A 23,347-nucleotide genomic window follows, 5' to 3' on the forward strand; every position below is an offset into this window, starting at 1 on the left:
GTATGACAAGTTTAATAGAAAACTTCACCAGAACTTTGGGAAACTTTTCGAGAAGCTTGAAGAAGTTTCTTAAAAAGCTTAAAATACTTCCCTCAGAAGCATGAGAAAGCTTTACCAGAAGTTCGAGAAAGCTTCTCCAGAAGTCAAACGAAGTTGTTCAAAAAGCTTGAGAAAGTTTCCGACAAGTTTGAGAAAGCTTCACCAGAACTTGAGAGAGTTAGCCATTATGTCTGAGAAAGCTTCCACTAAAACTTCTTCCAGAAGCTTAAGAAAGTTTATCCAAAAGCTTCTTCAAAAGCTTCAGACAAGTTTGAAAAAAAACTTCACCAGAACTTGAGAAAGCTTCTCGAGAAGAAATTTTCTAAAAATCTTGAAATAGTTTCCTCAGAAGCATGAGAGAGTTTTACCAGAAGATTGAGAATGCTTCTCCAGAAGTCGTTTTAAGAAGCGTGAAAGTTTTTCCTACAAGTTTGAGAAAGGTTCACCAGAACTTGAGAAAGCTTATCATCATGCTTGAGAAAGCTGCTCCAAAAGCTCGAAAAAACTTTCAGAAACTGTTTTTTTCAGAAGGTTAAAAAAGTTTTCCCAGAAGTTATGACAAATTTCCACTTAACAAAGCTTGCCTAGAAGCTTGAAAATATTTTACCATGAACTTGATGAAGCTTTCCTGTCAAGCTTGAGAAAACTTTCTGTCATGATTGAGGAGGTTTCCCCTGATACTCAAAAAAGTTTCCCAGCAGCATGAGAATGACAAGTTTGAAAAAATTATAAGATCTTGAGATAGCTTTCCGAGAAGCTTGAAGGAGATTCTTAAAAAAAACTTGGAATAGTTCCCTCAGAAGCATGAGAAAGCTTCACCCAATGCATTATCAGAAGATTGAGATAGCTTCTCCATAAGTCGAACAAAGTTTTTCAAGAAGCTTGAGAAAGTTTGATAAAAGTATGAGAAAGATTCACTTGAACCTGAACAAGCGAACCATTATACTTGAGAAAGCTTCCACTATAACTTCTTCTAGAAGTTTGAGAAAGCATTTCTTGTAGCTCGACAAAGCTTCTCCAAAAGCTTCTTCAAAGCTTCAAAATGACAAGTTTAGTACTTTAGGAAACTTTTCGAGAAGCTTGAAGAAGTTTCTTAAAAAGCTTAAAATACTTCCCTCAGCATGAGAAAGCTTTACCAGAAATTCGAGAAAGCTTCTCCAGAAGTCAAACAAAGTTGTCCAAAAAGCTTGAGAAAGTTTCCGACAAGTTTGAGAAAGGTTCACCAGAACTTGAGAAAGCTGATTATTATGCCTGGGAAAGCTTCCACTAAAACTTCTACTAGAAGTTTGGGAAAGCTTTTCCAGAAGCTTAAGAAAGCTTATCCAAAAGCTTCTTCAAAAGCTTCAGAATGACAAGTTTATAAAAAACTTCACCAGAACTTGAGAAAGCTTCTCGAAAAGAAGTTGCCTAAAAAGCTTGAAATAGTTCCCTCAAAAGCATGAGAATGCTTTACCAGAAGATTGAGAATGCTTCTCCAGAAATCAAACAAAGTTTTTCAAGAAGCGTGAGAAAGTTTGCTACAAGTTTGAGAAAGGTTCATCAGAATTTGAGAAAGCTTACCATTATGCTTGAGATAGCTTCTTCAAAAGCTCGAAAGAACTTTTTCAGAAGCCTTCTTAGTAAGCTGTTTTTTTTTCAGAAGGTTAAAAAAAAAGTTTTCCCAGAAGTTTGACAAAAATCCACCTAACAAAGCTTTCCCAGAAGCTTGAAAATATTTTACCATGCACTTCATAAGCCTTTCTGTCAAGCTTGAGAAAACTTCCAGTCAAGCTTGATAAGGTGTCCCCTGATACTCAAAAAAGCTTCTTCAGATGCGTGAGAATGACTTGGATAAAAAAACTTCACCAGATCTTGAGAAAGCTTTTCGAGAAGCTTTAAGAAGTTTCTTAAAAAAACTTGAAGTTCCCTCAGAAGCATGAGAAAGCTTCACCCAAGGCTTTACCAAAAGATTGAGAAAGCTTTTTCAGAAGTCGAACAAAGTATTTCAAGAAGCTTGAGCAAGTTTCCTACAAGTTTGAGAAAGGTTCACCAGAACTTGAAAAAGCTAACCATTATACTTGAGAAAGCTTCCACTAAACCTTTTTCTAGAAGTTTGAGAAAGCTTTTCCAGAAGCTTGAGAAAGCTTTTCCAGAAGCTTGACAAAGCTTTTCCAGAAGCTTGAGAAAGCTTCTGCAAAAGCTTGAGTGAACTTCTTCAGAAGCCTGATAAAGCTGTTTTGCCAGAAGCTTAAAATGGTTTTCCCAGCAATTTTACAGTGGTTAATTTGACAAAGCTTTCCCAGAAGCTTGAAAATATTTTACCATAAACTTGATAAAGCCTTCCTACAAGCTTGAGAAAACTTTCTGTCAAACTTGAGAAGGTTTCTCCTGATACTCAAAAAAGCTTCTCCTGAAGCCTGAGAAAAGTCCCCCAAATCATAAGACAGCTCCTCCGGAGAAAGCTTCTCCAGTAGCTTGGAAAAGATTGCTTCAGAAATTTTTCTCTAAAGCTTGAAAATGCTTTCCCATAAGCTCGATAACAGCCCTCCTCAACTTCCAGAAATTTTCACCCAGTAGTGATTCCTTAACCTCAAATCTACCTGTTTCACAAGAGGTTACGAGACGCCATTGCTAGGAACATCCTACAGAGGGGGGGGCTATTTGTCAATGATCGAAACTTACAATCAACCTTCCATTAACATTCCACGCTAACAGTGATGTCTAACATCCCCGATTTCTTCCCCATTGCAGATCGTCGGCATCAAGCAGTACTTCGTGCGGCCGTCCAACCCGCAGCAAGGCCGCGAACACCAGAATGCCCTTCACAGCAGTAGTGCCAGCAGTGCCAGCCAGAACAACATCAGCTCCAGCCAAACCTCGCTCGACCAGTCGCTGTCGTCCTCGATCGGAACGTCAACCTGTTCGTCCACGCAGTCGAACCATTCGGCGAGCGGTGCGTCGGCCACCTCTTCGGCGGCAACTGCTGCCGGAACCGTGCCGGAGTGTGCAATCAGTCAGGAGATACCCGCCATCGAGTCTCTGATCCAGTCCAATGGGCGACCCCTGGAGGAGGTGCTCGAACAGGTGAGTTTGCTGATTTTGTTCATATAGCTTCAAAAGTGTAATGCAAATAGCTGGCGGGTAGTGCTGTCTCTTCTAGCGTCAACGCACGATGACATACTTGTTTATGACCAGATTTGGCGGATAGCCCGGATAAAAGATACTTGAGCAGAACAAGTTTTTTTTCCATTTTTTTAGTTTTGAAGAGGTTATAAATACCCTAATAAAACCAAAAGTTTCTTATTTTGGTTTCATGATGGTTTTGTCATCGTCTTCAGACTAAATGTTGTTACTTTTTAGTTTTGAGGAGATTAAAATGGTTGATACCGTAATAAAACCAACAATATTTTGTGTGGTTTTATGATGGTTCTAAAAGTCTCCTCAAATTTATTAAGGTGACCTTATGTTTCTGTACTTCTATAAATGGCACAACAATTTCAAAACCTTTTCGGTTTTCAAATTTTGTAATTGGTTTGTGATCCATTTTACTTGGTCAACCAGGTTATTCCAACTCGCGTCGGAATCAGAGCCGCTGAAACGTTTCACTTGCTCTCCGCTCCGAACGAAAAGTAGATTAGAGACGGTTGATATGCTGCGTACGCGCCGCGTCAAACTCTGTCCGGCGATCAGCCGGGAGATCAGGTTTTCTTCGCGCGCGGATACTTTTACGGTAAATTTATTGCGAATCGATCGGCACGTGACAAATCTATAGAGAGACGACAAGTTGGAAGGTAGCTCAGTGGTAGGTGGAAGTCACGATCGGGTTTCGTCCAGCCTAGCCAGTAATGGGCGGTTGAGTTGAGATTGGTTTCGACCTGTCGTATTTATTGATGCAACTGATCGATAGGCTTTTTATGGTGAATGCGTACGCGATTAGCGCTCTCGGCATGGAGATTAATTGCAGTGTTAGCAGCAGTCGAGATAGTTCCAGGTTAGGTTTCTTTCGATCGTTCATATACGACTGCAGTTGCAACACTTTGTTGCCAATATTCGTATTGATCGGACAATTGATCACGGGGAAATTAATTGAGCAGCTTGATTGGATCAGTATCAGCTATCAGGTACCAGAAGGCCGGTTCAAGTGACATATTACTTTCTTGCTTGAATTACCGCCAAACATTTTATTTAACAGACTAACGAGTACGTATGAAATACCTCTGCTGGGCTTGAAGATCATTCTAGATAAATTATTTGCAGAAGTGGAATTTGAAGGCTAGTTTGTTTTTAAGGTAAATCTTCTACCAGGAAAAAAATATATGATTGAAGGCTTGACATGGTTTTCTGGCGAAAGTTTTTGGGACGAATATATTAAATTCCGATATGAGGTTAGAACATCACAAAATTCTTACATGGTTACCGCAATAGATGGCTTATACTAATGAGGAATAAGTTCCGTTTTATGTTACGCTTTCATCATTTGACGAATTTACAAAACAAACTTTCCTCGCAGATTCTGTGAACAGCTGACAAAAATAGCATGGATCAACGCTTTACAAGCTCCTTTTGAGCTACTTTTATCTGCAAAACTATCACAAACCACTTTGCGATCAATAACGATTCGCCACAGTATTAACCTTCCTCAAAGCAGGTTGACATTTTGCCCTGAATCCGAACATCACAATCTACCATTTCTCGTCCGTACTACTCTTATTGCGTTCCAACCGCGGGAAAGTGAATGTCGTCCATTAATCACTGTACTGCCATCAGTACATAGGTAGTGGTCCTTCGAGAAGTGGTGGTCGGTCGCGGTGGTCAATTTGGTCAGGTGCCGTGACACTGAAGTACGGGCTAGGAATTCGGAACGACCCCAGTCAGCCCAGCCAGCCAGCTAGCGATGAAAGGTCCCGGCCCAGGAAGGAAAACAAAACGGCTACGACTTACCTACATACGCGGTACTCGATTGATTACCTCCAGCATTGGCGTGGTTCAACTCAAAACAGCAAGTTTTCCTTTCACTTTTCGCACAATGAATGGTCAAACATTTTTCTTTTCATTTTTTGACAATATTCATTGCGCTGTAATAATGCAGGGCTAGTAGGGGTTAAGTTTTTAGTAAATTAGTCATTTGGTTTCCGTGCAGCATTTGTCAAAACAATATTTGCTATTGAAAGGCTAAGTTATCGATTCGACTCAATTGGAATTTAAGCCTCTTACATTACTCTGCGTTGGGAGCCATTTTACATATTATACAAAACCTTACAAATGCTCTGTTTTATTTTGCATTGCGAACAAAAAATATAACAAAAGTACGATATGCAATGTACATATACTTATACAATATACTTAACATCACGAATTAACACTTACCATACAACACATAAAATATGTCCCGTTAGAATAACATAGGGTATAGTGGCTCCCATTTTCATCCTACGAAAAACAAAGGATTGAAGCGTTTGTTTGATTGTTTGTTTTGTTTCTTATTTTTGTATTTTTTGTTAGAAGTGAGCACCCATGAAAACAAGAAGAACGGAATCAATCGGTGCCGTAATCGCTTGTTTTCGAATAGGATGAATATGGGAACGTGAGATTAATGATGGCACACATACCCTACTCAGATCACAAGAAGACGAGGTTTCATTGATTGGTTTTGGGTCTTTCTGGGTCTATCCTGGAATTGTATTTTCTCTGGCAGTTCGCCCTTTCGTTAACAGTCATTGTAGCTGCGTTCATAGTTTGTTTTCGTCTAGGGATACTAATCCTTATCGGGCTATCTCGATTCAGGTTTTAAAACAAAATGGCTGCGCTTTGATGTCCCTGCTAGCAAACGGTTTGCCAATTTTGCAGTTATTTGTTGCCACGAATGATCTCAAAGTATGCCGTTGCTGGGGCTATATTTTATTTGAGCACTAGAAGAGTCCTATAAATGCTTATTAATATTAGGAAAATATTGTCAAGTTAAAATTGAACATGTAACATCGAAATAAAACTGGTGACAGTACGTAATAGAATCACAGAACCTGACAGGCACATCCAAGCAACTAACTATTTGAAGTCCAATTTGTTTCAGGAAATTTCTGAGAAGTGACATTATTATGTTGCTTATTTAAATACTTTTGAATACTCCCTCGGATCAGTTTAATTTACGTTTCATCATAGACACATTTCGCAAACATAGTTTTTTCGTTTGCGTTTAAAACTATTTCTTTGCCTCTTGAGATCTGGTCTGTGCTTGAAACGCGCCACGTTCTACTTCTCACCTCTCATTTATATGAGATATGCTATGTCATTCGACTATGACCGTCATTTTGGGCTAAACTTGATGACGGTTATCTAGCAGTGAGTGTCATAATTTCCGCGCTGGAGCGACGGTAACGAGCGTTAAGGCACTGTTGAGATTTACAAAAATATGAGCGTTGCTCGGCATCACTCTTAGTCCATATGGGGTTATTGAAGGACTTGTTCAGAAACTTTCAGGAAATCATGCATAAAATCATTAGGAATTCATATCAGAACTTTTGCAGAAGTTACTCCAGGTATAAAAAAAACACATACACAAATTTATTTTGAGACATATCGATGTACAGCTATGAAAATTTTCAAAAATTAAAAAAAAAATCTAAGAGTTCTGTAATTGCTTCCAATGTATATGTCAGAAATTTGTTTCCTTCTGTTTAATGATTTTCCAGTGCAATCGATAAAACAACAAAATTTTAAGTAGGTTATTTCTAGTAAAATTTTAAAACAGATTTTTCAATAAATTCGCTGGACGAAAGAACATTCAGCAGAGGGATTTCTTTAGTTTTTTTCCTCTCCTGTTGGGGAATTAAGCCACTGCGTCCAATAAGCTGAACTTTTGTGGCATGTCCCGTTTTGATATTCGCATCTAGCCAGCTAATTACCATGTGTCAAGTAATCAACTTCTGCCACGACGTGTCGTCTCCAAGTCAGGTGCAATGGAATTTATAAACTCCAAGACCTTCCCAGGTTCTGTAGACCAGATCTTACTGGGTTGCAAGCAACCACTATTTAGAAATCTTTGCCTGCGTGTGTATAAAGCACCACAACTGCAAAGCAGATGTTGTGAGGTTTCACGTTTCGTATTACAGAAACGAATCTGGCCAATATTTTTCAAGTGATACCTGCTCGGGCAGTGTCCAGTTACTAGGCCAGTGTATGTACAAAGAGCTCTTTTGTTGAGCTCTAACTGCTTTTTGGTTTTATAAGCATTTGGTGTTATCAACCGTTCTGACTGATTGCAATTTTTGACATCCATCCAATTGGACATCATCCTCTGCTCAGCCCAGCATTTCAGGTCCATTTTTATTGTACAGTTTGATATACCGCAGAATGGTTCTAGGCCAGCAAACTGTGAATTGGAACCATTTCTTTAGTTACTTTCAATATAACGTGCATAGAATTCCTCGCGAAATTCCTTTTCAAATTTTATCTATGTCTTCGGATTCAGTTTTCGTTCTTGTGATTTCCTACCAAGTTTACTGTAAGCATTTTGTTGCATTCCATACAATTTTTGAAGCAAATGCAATAGATCGGAGTCTTGAAATCACAGATTCATTGGAGAATCAGCATAAGTTAATTTCAATTGCACTTAAGATACATCCTAACGAGAGACGAACCAGCCAAGGGCTGAAAGTCTCTTTAATAAAGACAAATCAATCAATCAAACATCCTAACACTCAAAAAGTCTTTTTATCATGAAGCAACTGTGATATTGGTTAATTGTTTCAGAAATGTCATCGAAAAAATCTCATGACATTTTCCATCAACCCGGGAGCGGTCGCGTCGTGTAAGGACTGTTCATTTTATAAAGAGGACACCTTATTTGTGTGATATCTATTATATTTTTCAATAAAATCATTATCAGTTTTTTGCATAAATTTCCATAGGTATTCTACAGTGTAGGAAAAATATAACATTACACAAATTGTCCTTAGTTATGGAACTGAAGCGGTGTTTGTTAAAGCTCAATAAAACCCAATTTCTCAAAATTCTACACCACTTTCCACATACATAACTGTAAAATTTTCATGAACTTTTCAATGTGTTGGGATCTAATACCATTCTCCTAAAGGTAGAGCGTAATAGTTGGTCAGTAATAATGCACCAAGCATTACACAACTTGATATAGTGAGTTACCTTGTTATCAATGAAAATGATAATAGTTATTTATGTAACGAGTTGCAAAAAGTTGATTTTTTCAGCACGAGTCGTACATTTATCCGACGAGGCTTGCCGAGTTGGATAAATACGAAGAGTGCTGAAAAATCGAGTTTTGCAACGAGTTCCATACAAAATTTTATGCAATGATTTTTTTCATAATGCAACTCATTTGAGTTGCATAATGTTCATAATGCAACTCAAATGAGTTGCATTATGAACATTATGCAACTATTTTTCATTATGCCACACATTCCAGTTGCATAATGACACGATACGGAAAAATAGGTCATTATGATACTGAAATGGGTAGTATAAAATAGAAATTATGATATTGAATTGCATAAAATATACTTATTTAAGTCCAGTGATGCAATAACACTTTGGATTCAGTTAAAAATTTGTCCAGTACAGGAGAGAATCGCATTCTAAATGATACTGAAGAAAAATATGCTTTAAAGTACGTTCTTCGTCATAAATTTAATCCTTCATGATGGCCATAGTGAAAAATTGCATACTTTTTGCTCCATAAATGCAAGTTTTCGATTCTAGAGAAGCTTATTATTGTTTATTTTCAGCAAGGCTTGACCCTATGTGATTATATACCTTATTTGAACATAACTACATGTTAAGTTTTATTTTCGCCATCATTGTTAAGTTGTATTTGCAAAAGGTTACATAGTTATTTAGAAGAACCTTCAAAGAATGAAGCTGTTTTACCTCCGGTAACTTCCATAAAGCACAGTAACCGAGCCAACAATGCTATCAAGAAGCGGTTTTCTGCATTTGAAATTGCATTATTAGTACTTTCGACTAGATCCATTGAAAACATTCAAAATTTTATATTTTCATACATTTTTGTTTAACAAATAAATTTTGTTCTGAAAATCGAGTCCAACTTGTAACTTTAATATCTCAACAACTAATATTCCGATTAGGTTTATATTTTGCCAGAATATCTATCACTCATACTGCTGCAGTATGGTAAACACTTTTATGAAATTTAAAACGATACACCGATGTTTTACAGTAATTTTGTTTTTATCTTTAGTTTTTGGGAATCGAAAAATTGACCTCTCCTAACACTTTTCCGCATTTCTATGAAGTTCAATAATTTTAACCTAATTTAATTATGATTATTATCTGCTAATATCATGTACTGAACAACTAACCAAAGCTGCTCAAATTTGAACTACGCGTTTTCTTTTTACAGCCTTGCAAAGTTGTCCTCTTTATAAAATGAACAGTCCTTAAGTACTGAGTACACGCCCCATGAAAAATGCACGCTTGTGATACACAGCGTGAACGTAGTGCCGTTGCAGGTAGTCGAAGACGCGACTGCTCGAGGGTTAATCTTCAATAATGTTGTTAAGTTTTGGTAAAAATAACGATATCGTCTTTATCTCTAGTAGGATGTTAGGGTTAATATGATCCAGACAGGCTCGCTGAACGAGCACTGAGCTATCGTGATGCATCAAGCCTCGCCTATGGAGGGTTAAACATGTCTCACTCGAGGCTATGAAGGATAGCTCTTGCCATAGTTATCGTCACCACTGCCCATAATCACACGCAACCACCATTGACAATGTCAGCACTCACAAGCTAATATCTATCAAATGTGCATATTTGTGACTAGTTTTATTCAATAGAGCACAAGATCTAATCACTAGCTAGATATTAACGTGAAAAAAATCATAAACTTTTAATAAATCATTGTTTAAATGTGGTTTAAAGTGTTTAAAGTGTGGTGAAAACTACAGTGGCGCTTACGTCAACTATGTGATTATGGGCAGACCAGACCCCAGACTGCTTCTTGTGTTGCTGCCAGTACATGCCGTGTATTGGGTTTCCATGGTTGACAATGCCACCGTGTGGACTGTCGTTGATAGTTCCACGAAACAGATGCGCCTGTCTTCATTAAGACGTATGTACCGAAGTAACCAGTAAGCATTTAAAATAGCATTCCTTCAGCATTATAGTAGCCTTTACGACAAGGCGTTTAATGCTAACTAGCCGTATATGCGCCTATAGTGCTACCTTACAGCAGGTTTTGGCAAAATATCGGGCTGTCTTAGTGCTATCCCTTCAGGAACGTCGTGACGAAATGTCAAAGAAGCGTAACGCCTCGTCGTCAAAAAAAAAAAACAAAAATAGATTGACGTTTGCTTCTCGTTCTCTCAACCTGCTGCCCCACTTTTCATCGTCCTTCAATATTCCAGCCGGTGCTAGGTGGTATTTTTTTTGCTGATTTTTGTAGTGATGTAGGTTTGAACTTACAATCCGGAGATTGATTAATCATACCTACTTCTGATTCTGTTGCTCCTGATCCACGATGATAAAGCTGTTCCGGTGGCGTGCGTTGATTTGATCGCCAATATAAAGAATGATTCGATAACAGCTTCAGATTCAACATCTAAAACTTGTTTTCATTGAAATATTTCATTATGGTGGAGCATTACGATCCCACACATTAAATATCTGTGGAATATGATTCTTTCTTCCCTCTTTCAAACAATCCTATTATCCACCAAAGCATCCACCTATTCCGACGAAATGATAAATAATTGGTGATTTTTTGACGGACAAGTTCCCAATCCAATCCAGCTGCAGTAATGTTTTCTGTGGTGCTTTTGGATGAGTAGGGGAAAATGAAGAAACAAATAAGATGCACAAATTTGTAAACAGAAGCGTAGGCTTTGTAAGAGAGAGACAATATGTGTTGCCAAATGCGTAACATATCTCCCATCCTTTTTGCTCCTAGCATTTAAAGAGCAGTTGAAAAGCATTCTGTATGCTCCCAAGTGAATCCACTTCAAGCAGTTGAAATGCTAATCAACAGCAGAAAGATTTTGAGCAGCACAGCTTATGCTAACTCAAGGCAGCTATGCATTCGAACTGCTTATGTAGGGCAGCAAGCAGTTTACATACATAATACGGGCTGATATATGGCTTATTCAAATGCTTAGTGGTTACCTGGGTAGTGATGGATCCTCACGTATAAACATTGTTACCCCATTTAGCGTAACTGAGTACATGACGAAATGTTCATCTGCCTGCATGTTGTAGATGAGCTTCAGATCTCACGCCGAAACGTTCTAGCAACTGTTGCACATAGTGCTCGTAGTACGAACGATGTCCTTCTGACGCGTCCGTCATTCGGATTCCAAGGTCTTCGTAGGCCAAATTAAGGTCCTGCTTCAAAAACTTAGCTGCCATTTCTTTCTTCAATACGTTGACCCAGTGTTGTCTTTTCGAGAATATCGTCCTGGTGCTGTCTCTTCGAAACCGCTTTAGCCCTCCATCAAGTTTCTGGCTCCGCATCCTGCTGGCTTGTTTTAGTCTGTAAAACACTTCTTCTACATGCAGACACTTCTCGGACATTTGGGGTCGACTAAACTCGTCGGCTGCTGCAAGTGCATATATATGCCTTCTATTTTTAGGTAAAGACCAGTGGCTTTACGACTTCAGATTGCGGATTATACCATACCCGTGGCGAGTATGTCGACGCCCTTGACTTCAGGGTACCGTTTGATCACGGGGCGGACCTTTTCCCAGCTTGGTAGATCGGCCGGGTTTTGTCTTGCCTTTGTACACCCACTTGCAGCGATGTGCTTTCCTCTTTTCTGGCCAGACATGGTTCATCCTCCACCTTTCCGTCTTTCCAACGATCGCCAATTCTAGAACGTCTCACACTCGCATTGCATAACTGTGAAGGTTTGCAAGTACCAATGAGATAAAACAATGAAGCCTAAATGATAATCTCAATACTTGTCTTGATTTACGCGCTTCCTAAAATTGTGTGTTACGAATTGATGTAGATGCGCAGACTGTGGAGGGAGCGCAGCAGGTTGTTTATCGGCACCGACCAGCAGCGTGTTATCGGCATCTCTCAAGGTCTTCGCAATTCGGTTTGCTAACTTCTTGTACTGGCCGGCCGTCCTCTTCGCTGTCTACGAACTCCTTCTCAGCAACCTCATTCTGCACAACCATTTCGATAGGGATATCTTTCGTCGTAGGCCAGCTTCGTTTCGAAGCTTCATCCAGAAATATCATGTCACTGCTGACTGAGTTCTACAGACTTCTGACTTCGCAACCCATTTCCATCGCTTTTACTTGGGAACGTACACCATGAATTCACTTCCACGTAGGTGTGACAGGTGACAGAAGTTCACAAGTAAACGTCCAGACTTGTGAACTTCTTTTCTGGGGTGACCGAAAGGGCTTTTTTCGGTGAACGATATTCGACTTAGGACACCGTTGACACTGCTTTGAACCGAAGCGAAGCTTGCCGTTGGAGGCCGTTGGTAGCGCTCAAAATAACGGTCGAATAAAAACGAGGAAGTGGACAACTTGGACGTTGTGACTTCGGTGAATCTGTTTGTGGACAATGTATGTGGATGTGACAACAATCACAGAATTGTCTCGCGTTGTCCTGAACTCTTGGGATAGCTATGCTACAAGGGTACCGCTCGGGTGTTTCCGACAGGTTTCTGAGCAGTACTGTGGATCACACGTCATTCAACAAGAACCAGTATCCATTTCAAAGCTGAGAGAGCAATCCCAACGGCCGCGATGGCACCGGAAACCAAAGATCTGGATAAGTACTCGGAACCACCGCTGACCGAGCACAACATCTTTATCGCCCACGATATGGAGTCGACAAGTTTGGAAGATTCTTTTACGATGAATGTGATCATCAAATGGCAGTCGCTGGAGAAATAAGAATACAACTACATCACGGCAGACTATGAAGAACTTGGTGAGATCTTTCTAATTAAAAAACGTCATTATATTTATACATGTGATATTTACCTAACCAAATACGCGCCAGAAACAAAAATGCAAATTTTTGATTCAGGAAGTGTTAATGCATTTCAGATATCCAATTGATATCCGGATGCATCAATGCGGGGCTTACTGTTTCAGAAAACGACCTCAAGAAGTACGTGGAAGCCCTGTCATACTTGAAATGGGTCGTTGGACGTGCAGTAGAGCTATCACCTTCCATCTCCAGGACTAAAAGTGTTTGCGTCTATGGATAAAAGTTAAAAATAGGCGCAGACATTTTTCATCTATAAAAGCACTGCCGGACAGTCGGAGATGGATTGTACATACATACATACATACATACATACATACATACATACATACATACATACATACATACATACAGGACACCGTTGCCACTGCTTTTGCTCAGAATCGTTTCTCCAGTCCAGCAAACTCCAACAACGTCTTGTTCATCTGCTCTGCCAGTACGTTATGTTCCGGATTATATGGAACCGTTGTTGATGTGCTGGTTCATACGACAAGGGAAATAATCTATCATATTTCTTCCCGTTTCCGCATGTTCTTATTCTCTTGATCTCCATCTGCTTCTCGACATGCAATCTGAAATCTCCAATAGTTTCGAACACATCAATTTTAGATTTTAGAAAATAAACTATGTCTTCCTGCTTGCATCGTCGGCGCACGTCAGGATATAATGGTTTCTTCTCGACGAGGCCTTCTCCATCGGTGTGCATCGGTTCGCATGGTCCAGGTCCATGGTCTTGCTTTGTTTTCTCTGGCACTATGAATCGTAGAGTCTACACTGTTGCTGTTTCGGGTTACTGTAAATAGAACGCCCCATAACTTGACTTGCAGTCTTTGCTGATATTTACGTCTGGACAAAAGCATGCCTTAACAATGTCCGCTGTTAGCTCAATACCCGACGATTCCATTCCCAGAATTATAACTTCATTCTGCTTCGGCTCTTCACCAGCAAACTTGTCAGCCAAGTATATCGTCCACTTTAAATCCGACCTCCGAATGCTGGTGACTCGTCGTAAACATCTCGTAAGTTAACATACCATTGAGTCGACTAATAGCGTGCCTGTTCCAGTTATCGCACTACCTAAAGGAAACTATTTCTACAAAAATAATAAGAAGGCCGACGAATGTTGTCGATATGTGATGATTGATTTGTTCATATACTTAGGAAAATATAGAAACGGAGCAACAACTACTTTTTGTATTTATTACGGCGTGTGCCATTTATAGGAACCCTGTACCAGTTATGGACACATTTTTAAATTTTGGTTCCACTTCGCATTATTTACATGCATTCCTTATGGGATAAGCCATAACTGGTACACTATACGAAATAGGGTGCTAAGAAGCCGAAATTTTAAAGAATATGATTTATTTCTACAGTCGAACCTCCATGAGTCGATGTTCCTTGACTCGATATCGACTCATGGAGGTAATTTTTTCCATACTGAAAAATAATTTCTGGGTTACTATGATGGTCCCCTCAAAAAACTGCCCAAAGGATTTTTGATCCACTACTCGATATTTCCTTGAGTCGATGGTCCCTTCAATATCGACTCATGGAGGTTTTACTGTATCATAATTTGAGCAAATTGTGAAGTTTGAATGAGTACAATCATCTTTTGTGAACGTGATCTTTTGCTCACAATTTTTTTCTTGTTGATTTGCATCGTTAAAGGTTGAAAATCAACTATGGCGAATTTAAGGTACTATAGCCATAACTGGTACACTGAGCCTAGATGATTTATTAATCCCGTTCCCAGTCCATAAGACAAATCGACTTGAAAAGGCTCTTAGAACCATCATAAACCCAAAATAAAAGGTATAAGGTTTTATGACGATTCACGAACTCTCTTCAAGGCTAATTGGTCATCAAAATGTTGCTTGCGAGGCCAATTTTCCAGGTGAATCCGTTGTGCTCTAAGGTATCACGCAGGTTATCCCAAACTTTTTTTGCGATTTTGGCGTTCCGCACCAACCCATATTTAGATCTTGGGATCGTTATTCAAGCGTAGCGTTATCAGAGCTTGTACTCATGCTTCATTCTTCCAGCCGCTACTCGATCTACTGAGCACCACTTCCGTTTCTTGATCAGGATCAGGGTTGTTAATAGTCATCGGAGCTGAAGCATAATCACTGACGACAACGGGTAATAAAAAGTTTGCGTCACTGAGTCAGCAGCTCTTGAATATTTTTCTTCAAACACCGTCAGTCAGTTTGCTGGTCGCGACGAAAAAGTTTAGCCGTTTCTCTTTATTGGCATTTTCGTTGAGTGGCTTGCACCGAACAGGGCAGGCGAACGAATAATCATCCTCACGGGAATGGCTGATCAGAACAAGAAATGCAAAAATGAAACACGCCTTCATTCGGAATCGAACCAAAAACCTTCAGATTGGCAGCATAACACGCATACCATCAGAGCTAATTCAACAGCTCCGAAAAACCGAGGCTAAATCGTCAACAAAAGCTTGACTGGTTCGCCTTTTGTTTGCAATCGGATGCCACGGGACGAAAACATGTTCGTTTTTCGTCGTTGCAAATGGAGACAGAAGAGAATGACAAAAACTGTAGCTCTCTGTTTTATTTTCGGTTCATCCTCGTCGTGGTTTCTTTGTCGGTCACTGATGATGACGCAAGTGACGGAGTTTTATTTACTGACGTTTTTTTTATTTTTTTTTGTCGTTGGTCGGTGACGAAACAGATGGTTACCAACCCTAGGATCATCTTGGCAGTGAAAGACCACGGCCTTATTGCATTTCGAACCATGTAGAACTTTGCTTGCCTCCTGCATTCATCTTGAGATCCATTTTTTGGACCCCTGGAACCAACTTGACCGTTTCCTCCTTCGGAGTTGACCATTCTTGATGATACTTGATTCAAAGAAATCTTATATGTAATTCTTGTTGAAACAAATTTTGTTTGCTTGGAGTTTTTTTTTACACAATCGTGTGAATAAAAATTCGTGCATAAAGAAAATTTAGTAATTTGCCATATTTTTATTTGTTTATGGTTATGTACATCTGCAAAATACGTGTAGTGTGATAGGGTTTTTATCTTATTCCCGTCTATCTAAGCACCTATCAATAATGGTCGAATTTATTCTTCCTCCCCGCATCATACCTCATGCCCCAAATTTGAATCAATTGCCTATTTAGCGTCCATGTGACGTAAAAAGATTGTGAAAAAACTACAATTATCCTAAAATGATAAGATTGAATAATTGTTCCTTGAGCACTGTTTTCGTCCAGTCCACGTCTATTTCGGGCACACCTTCTACGTGACTCTATGCTACAAATGATGATTAAAAATTATTATTCGATCGTGGATATTTGTTCGAAAAGAAATTCTTCGCAATCCAAAACAAATCATGTACGATTAAGCAGAAAGTTTTAAATTGAGATGGATGTAGCTTTGTAATAACGACCAAAATATGTCAAATCATGTTTTTGCCCACCAGATCATAATACGCCCTGTGTTTGTGAAATACGATGTTTCCTATGCAGAATATCCACGTACACATTTGCTTGCATCCTCCCTAGGCGAAGACAAGTTTTTGATAACCCTTTACCGATAGAAAAGTGAATATTTTGATTAATATTTTGAACGGCTTTTGCTGCGTTCTGCAGCAGTGAAATCTAACTTTGAGATGCTACAGACCCTTGTGGGGCGTGAATTGGGGGTTGGTTCAACAAGTGAACCTGACGAAGTGAAAATTGAACGTTGATGAAGAACAATTCGACTGGCTGCTGCTTTGGTGCGGTTGCCTTCGTCGTACGCAAAACGAGTAAAAATCGTCAACTCGTTTGTGGAGTGGAGACGCGCGATAGAATTTCCTTTTTGGCTAGTTTTTGCGTCGAAAAGTGGTCGGTTGTTAACGGCGGTTTGTGTATATTGATCCATTGTCAAATCATATCACCAACAATAGGTGACTCCCGGACTGACAATGTACCTGTCCCTACTTACAAAAAAATCCTTCCTGAGACAAACGTGGAGATGCAGCGATTCGCGGTCTTTATAACAACGTTTGTCTTACTAACATTCCCTCCCATCCTCGATGACCGTAAGGACGTGGCCGGCGCCGTTATTGTCCTCACTAAAGTTGAGAGCTCTCGAACTGTGAACATTGAGAATAGTATGCTAGTCCCAAGCCCTATTCATTGGTTCTTTGTGCAATTTCGATTGCTCCGGTCAATCACGGAGTAGCAACTACGAATTGTGCGGTCATCTATGCTCATGCTCATGCTCTAATGAGGTATTGGCAAAGTGAGTCATAATATCTGTTAGATTATCTATTTTCCGTCTGATATGATGGGCGCAGTATCATAACGTCCGAGGCCATAAAGTCCCAGGACTTTATGGCGCATTTTTTCGGGGCATAACATCCGAACTTGCACATACGCCACGAAGTCACATAGGCACATTGGTTATTATGGCGCATCCAAACTTTTGGACGCTATTTCGCAAAAAAACGCGACTTAATGTCCGGGACTGTTTGGCCTCGGACGTTGTGATCCGGCCCCTTAGTACATATGACGAAGTAAATTTTTACCCTATATGATTTTTTTGGATTATATGTAGGGTCTGTGACCATTTGGGCAGGAGCACCTATTTTGGGCGCTTGCTGCTATAACTCAGTCAATTTCAAACTGATTGACCTGATTTTTGAACATAGCTAGATACTGTGCCTTCCTGATCGTGTTTCAAAAATCAAGTCAATCGATTCAAAATTGTCTGAGTTATAGCAGCAAGTGCCCGGAATAGTTGCTCCTGCCCAAATGGTCCCAAATCCTCCTTATGTTTTCTCAAGATTTTGTTGCCATGTTTGCTTCGGTCGTTTCCGTGACAAACGTTCACCATTCTCAATATATCTGATCGCCGCTACCATCCCTGGACGTAATCGCCTCCAGGCACTTAGCTCTTCCACCGGTTTTCGAATTCTGGGACGACTCGATAATATGTTATCCGATGGCAATCGAAGGCTTTGTTTGCGCTTGCGAAATGGGACGCACACACTCGCGCTACCTTCAGCGCGGACCTCAGTCAGTGCCTCCAGAGAGCGTACGCAGTAACAACAGCCAGCACTGCAGCAGCAGTGGAAGCAAAAATTTTGCATTTGCATTACGCAATCATCAAACAGCACACAAAAGCAGCAATTATTTCGACACCTGTCCTCAACTTTTAGCGTCTTGACATGCGCATTTGCCATCTCATCAGCATCAGCATCGGCGGCGGCTTGAGAATGCAACACTCGTATGAAGTGCATCGAATGTACCTCGACGAACTGCATTATCCATTCGAATGGCAGCAATTGTGGTCCAGGTCAGGCCAAGCGCTGGCTGGTTAATTATACACATGCAAACACGATCTCGAACAACATTGTTTTCCAGCGGGCAGCCTCGGTCGAACAGCCATGCGGCGCGGCGGGGAAATCGTAATTCCGCCGGCCAATCTGGAGATATTCTCCGACGTCGTCGATTCAATTTCGACGCGGTTCGTGCGCCAACAAACCAATTACGGCTCATTTAGATGCTACCCTTTTGGCCTCTAATAACCACCGCCGAACTCGCGCCGCGTCGCGTCGCGTTGCGCGCGGGTGCACTATGCACTTGCGGAGTGTGCGCGTGTGCCTGGGTCTGACCCGAACATCTCCTAAGACTCTATTTAGCTAGACTGCTAGAGTCTTTTGCGGTTCCAAAGTCAATGAGACTCTCAACACTATTAGCTGCCTTGCCGTACAGTACAGTAGGTACAGCATCTGAAGCGCTTGTTGCTTTGGGCTCGTCAATGTGTAATTGCTGCTTCTGAAAAGCAATTTACCATGTTCCGTGAACCCCCGCGCGACACTGCACTGCGCACTGCACTGGTTGGTGTGTTTGGGGACATTAATCCAATCAGATGATGATAATCGTATGGCTGTGGTGTCTATACATAATTGCACTCTGTCGGGTGTATAATTTTTCATGTTAGTGACAGTGTCATACTAGGATTGAATCTTATCTGAACAACATTCGTTGAGAATTGACCCCAATTGAGGGGAGACGGAGATCACAGTCTGCGGATATTTCTCGACTTTTAGACCAAGCGGAACCTTGCCTAATAGATGCCAAAACTTAATATAGAACCTGAAAATGTTGAGTTGTATGGTTGGTTTGGTGGCACACATCGTTCTCCTACATACATACATTTATTTGCTCAACATCACATTTAAGATAAGACTTAATCAACAGAATTAAGTACGCCACAAAACTCGCTGCCGCTCTCCTTTCTTGGTCACGTCCAATGCTCGCCAAGTCACGCTGCGCCTAAACGCCTTCTTGTGCCAACCGGATCAGTTGCGAACACCAACCTTGCAGGGTTTTTGTCCGGTATTCTTACAACATGCCGTGCCCACCGTATGCTTCCGGCTTTGGCCAACTTCTGGATGCTGGGTTCGCCGTAAAGTGCAGCGAGCTCGTGATTCATCCTTCTCCGCCACACACCATTCATTTGCATACCGCCAATGATCGTCCTCAGTACGCGTCGCTCGAAAACTCCGAGTGCTTGCAGATTCACCTCGAGCATGATGCGTGTCTCGTGTCGTGACCACCTTCTTAGCGTATTGTACATGGTGCACTTAGTGCATGGGTGAATCCTTTCAGTCCACAGCTTCTTCTGAAGCCCGTAGAAGGCACGACTTCTACTGATGGTGTGCTTTCGTATTTCACGGTAAGCATTGTTGTCAGCCGTCAGTAAGGATTCGAGACGAATTTCTCCACCTCCTCGAAGGTATCCCCGTACTTAGGCGAACCCTGTCGTGTCGTGTACTTTGTTTTAGATGCATTGATCAACAGAACGACCTTTGCTGCTTCGCGGGTATACTATTCTGTTACCATTTCAAATGTTCTGGCGATAATGTTTCTGTGCGTATGCTGAGGCGACATCCGGTTGCTACAGTCGCTCAAGGTTGTACCGTTGCGGTCGCCGGTATCGTACATTATTGATGACGGAAAGTTTTGGGCGCAGTTTGACCATCACCAGATAGTGGTCGGAGTTGATGTTAGCGCCACGATAGGTCCTGACGTCGATAATGTCGGAGAAGTGTCTTCCGTTAATCAGAACATGGCCGATTTGCGATTCCGTCTGCTGTGGTGATCTGTGCTGGAAGAAGGTGCTACGGATGGCCATGTTCTGGAGGCGGCGGATAGGTGCCAAAATGTCGAAAGACAAAACGTCGAAAGACAACACGTCGAAAAGTCGAAACTAATGTTTTGCCCGACACTGTGTTGTACAATTCTGGCGGCATGGTCACTTCTGCAACGCTGTAGTGATCGGCAAGATGACCTCGATACCGATAAATGGGGGTTTGGGGACCCTGGCGGTTTTCAGTGGGCTGGAATGGCGGTCTTCAGCGATGTGGAGTTGGTTTGGACGAACAAGCGCTTTCATTGGACGAAACTAGTTCACGACGACAAGGCAGCTCTTTTGTAGAACCGTGAAGAGAATTCTCCTAGATATTTAGGGCCACGGCCCGTGAACAGTCCTCTTTGACATGAATGGCATCCCGCCAGAGGTTTTGTGGTCTTTGTCTATTAGATGTTGTTGACTACGGAGGTCACCTTGACCGATTATTTAAATGTTCGACCAGAACATATGATGCATTTAAAAAACAACGGTAAGAAAGTGAAAGAATGGGTTTCCTTTAAAAGAATAAAGAACTCACTATTCGCTTGGATTACTCGTTTCAAAGTTTTGTCTTTTCGATGTTTTGGCATTCGACGTTTTGTCTTTCGACGTTTTCTCCCTAAACCCTGAATTCCTCCTTTTGGCCTATCTGACCGTTCAGGTCTCTTATGATAATCTGGACGTCGTGGCTTGGGCAGCGGACGTACTTGCGTTCGAGCTAGCATAGCATAGCATGTCGTAGCATGGATACTTGCACAAATCGTGGATGGAGTTGCAAAGATAAGTATATCCATCGCCATTGTAGATGTCGCTAAGCGTTCGATCTGCGCGTGAAATGCGTCTTTGTCATCATCAGGGCTTCCGGGCGAGGGCTGTATGCCGCCTATCACTATAAAAGCTGTTCCGAGAGCAAGTGTGTTGCCGCAAGTCTGGTAGATGGTATACCTATAAACGTTCGCATCATAGATCCTCCTGTGCAACACACCTCCTATAGCGCTATGATTCCGAACCCGCGGTGCTTCAGTATATCGGCGAGTATGCGGGTGCTCCCGATGAAGTTGAGAGATCTGCAGTTCCACGTACAGAGCTTCCAATCGCAAGTTTCTTTTCGTTGCTGTGATGGTCGCCCTTGGTCTCGGCTCGCATTCTTTTCTTGTTTGTCTCTTGTTGTTTTCTTGTTGACGGTGCTAGTCTTTTTACGGCTGGCTCGCAGGGCCTGACACCAACTGATTAACCCAGGGAGCTGGGCTTACCTTCCCGGAAGCTACGGGTTCTGCAGAGTATCTTTTTAAGTACCATGTTGTTGAATCCAATACTAAATGATATTCGTAAAGAAATTGTTTAAAGTAGGCATGTTCTGGCAGAAATACGTGTGATCAATTTCGACCCGGATCGATTTAAACCCGGTTCACGGTACTGCGGTGATTATACAACTTCACTTGGCACTTTGTCTTATTACAACACTTCAGACTCTAGTTTAATTTAAAAACACTTCACTAATACTTTACTTTTGCAAAAGAAAATAAAAAATGAATAACTCTTTTAAAGAAAAACTAGAAAGGACGAGCAAATTCCTTTTAATTCTACTACTGTGCTTATCTTCGGACAGATAGGCCTATTTCGTCTGTGACTTACAGACTTCTTCAGTGTCAAGTGCTTGACACTGAAGAAGTCTGTAAGTCACAGACGAAATAGGCCTATCTGTCCGAAGATAAGCACAGTAGTAGAATTAAAAGGAATTTGCTCGTCCTTTCTAGTTTTTCTTTAAAAGAGTTATTCATTTTTTATTTTCTTTTGCAAAAGTAAAGTATTAGTGAAGTGTTTTTAAATTAAACTAGAGTCTGAAGTAACAAGTTCTACTAAAAGCTCTAAAGTAATAGTAAAGTTATTACAACAGTTCAACACGCTTAGGTGTATGAATAAAGTCGCATAAAGGCAAAGATTACCTCGTTGAAGTAAACATATGAACTCGTAAAAGTGTGAAACATCTCGTGAAATGTGATTTTATATGTGATGACAATGAATGCGCTCCTGTTTGATTGAGAAAGTAGTGTCAAACAGCTACACCAAGGTAATAAGCCATCATGATGTGGCAATGCATTGTGGTTAGTAAGTCATCTTTTTTGATTGCGTGATCCTAATAATCAAAAATGGTTGGCGCTGGTCATAAAGTTGTATTGAAAGCTATTCGGAAAATCTCGCTTCAGATAGTCTGCCAAATCCGTACAGCGTACGTGAACCAAGAACAAACCCTGAGATGAGTTAGAATGTCATGATTATTGATCAGCCTCTTTCATAAGTAGTGTTTGGTGTTAAGTGTGAAATGCGGCTCATGAATCCTATGGTCATTACTTCGAAACAGAGGTATTAGACACATTCTACCGTGACGTTACAACGTTTTGGCGCATTCGTAGCAAGATTTTCCACTATAACTCATAAAAACGATTGTAAACCTCAAAATATTTTTTCATATTCGGATTCCTTGTAAAATTTCTGATATATTAGACCTATTGAACATTTAGTTTGCATTAGAAAAACGTGTTTAAAATGCGTATTTGTAGCGTGACGTTACAACGCGCTAGAATACAACCCTCTCTACCGCGCTACGAACATCTTAAAAAATCTGCTCGGATTTTTATGATATTCTAATTTTTTTTCTACCACTGAAATTTATTGGTTGGTTTTTCAATTCAATGAAATAAAACATATAAATATCGGATTTGTTTTTGAATAATCGACTTTAACATTTCGTGACGTTACAACGCCCGTTCAGTTTCAAACAGGGTTCTGCTCTCGTTGTAACGTCACGAAAATGCACATCATGTTAGAATCAGAATAATCAGCCAAATCTGCCCTAATTTGTGATTATGTTATTGCATTATCTTCACTGCTGCAAGGGGAACTTAACACTATTGAAAATCCGTTTTGTGATAAATGGCTCGGAGGGCCAAGTTATTGCTATCAGTAGTATGAATATTCCTTCATAAAGGTTAATGACAACGACACCCATCTTCGGTTTAGTACCACCCATATTCTTCTAGTTTTGTCCCAAAGACTAGCGCGCTGAGATCAATTACTTCACACCGCCAGATATTTAGATTTTTCAGCATATAACTCATCATATACTATCGAGATAAACATTTTTTTCAATAATCTATGCAATGTCAACTATTCAAGT

The 23,347-nt window shown here is 40.6% G+C and overlaps 1 protein-coding gene across 5 annotated transcripts in view; it reads left to right on the plus strand.

The window, feature by feature from the left end:
* LOC109416894 (RNA-binding protein fusilli) overlaps positions 1–23,347 on the plus strand; it is a 280,572-nt gene that overhangs the window by 158,027 nt on the left and 99,198 nt on the right. For all 5 annotated transcript variants that reach the window (XM_062855429.1, XM_062855426.1, XM_062855428.1 and 2 more), the window contains one exon: positions 2,770–3,102. In XM_062855429.1, coding sequence (XP_062711413.1) covers positions 2,770–3,102 — 333 coding nt within the window. The remainder of the gene's footprint in view (positions 1–2,769; positions 3,103–23,347) is intronic.

Source organism: Aedes albopictus, chromosome 3 (assembly GCF_035046485.1).
Source record: "Aedes albopictus strain Foshan chromosome 3, AalbF5, whole genome shotgun sequence".
NCBI lineage: Eukaryota > Metazoa > Arthropoda > Insecta > Diptera > Culicidae > Aedes > Aedes albopictus.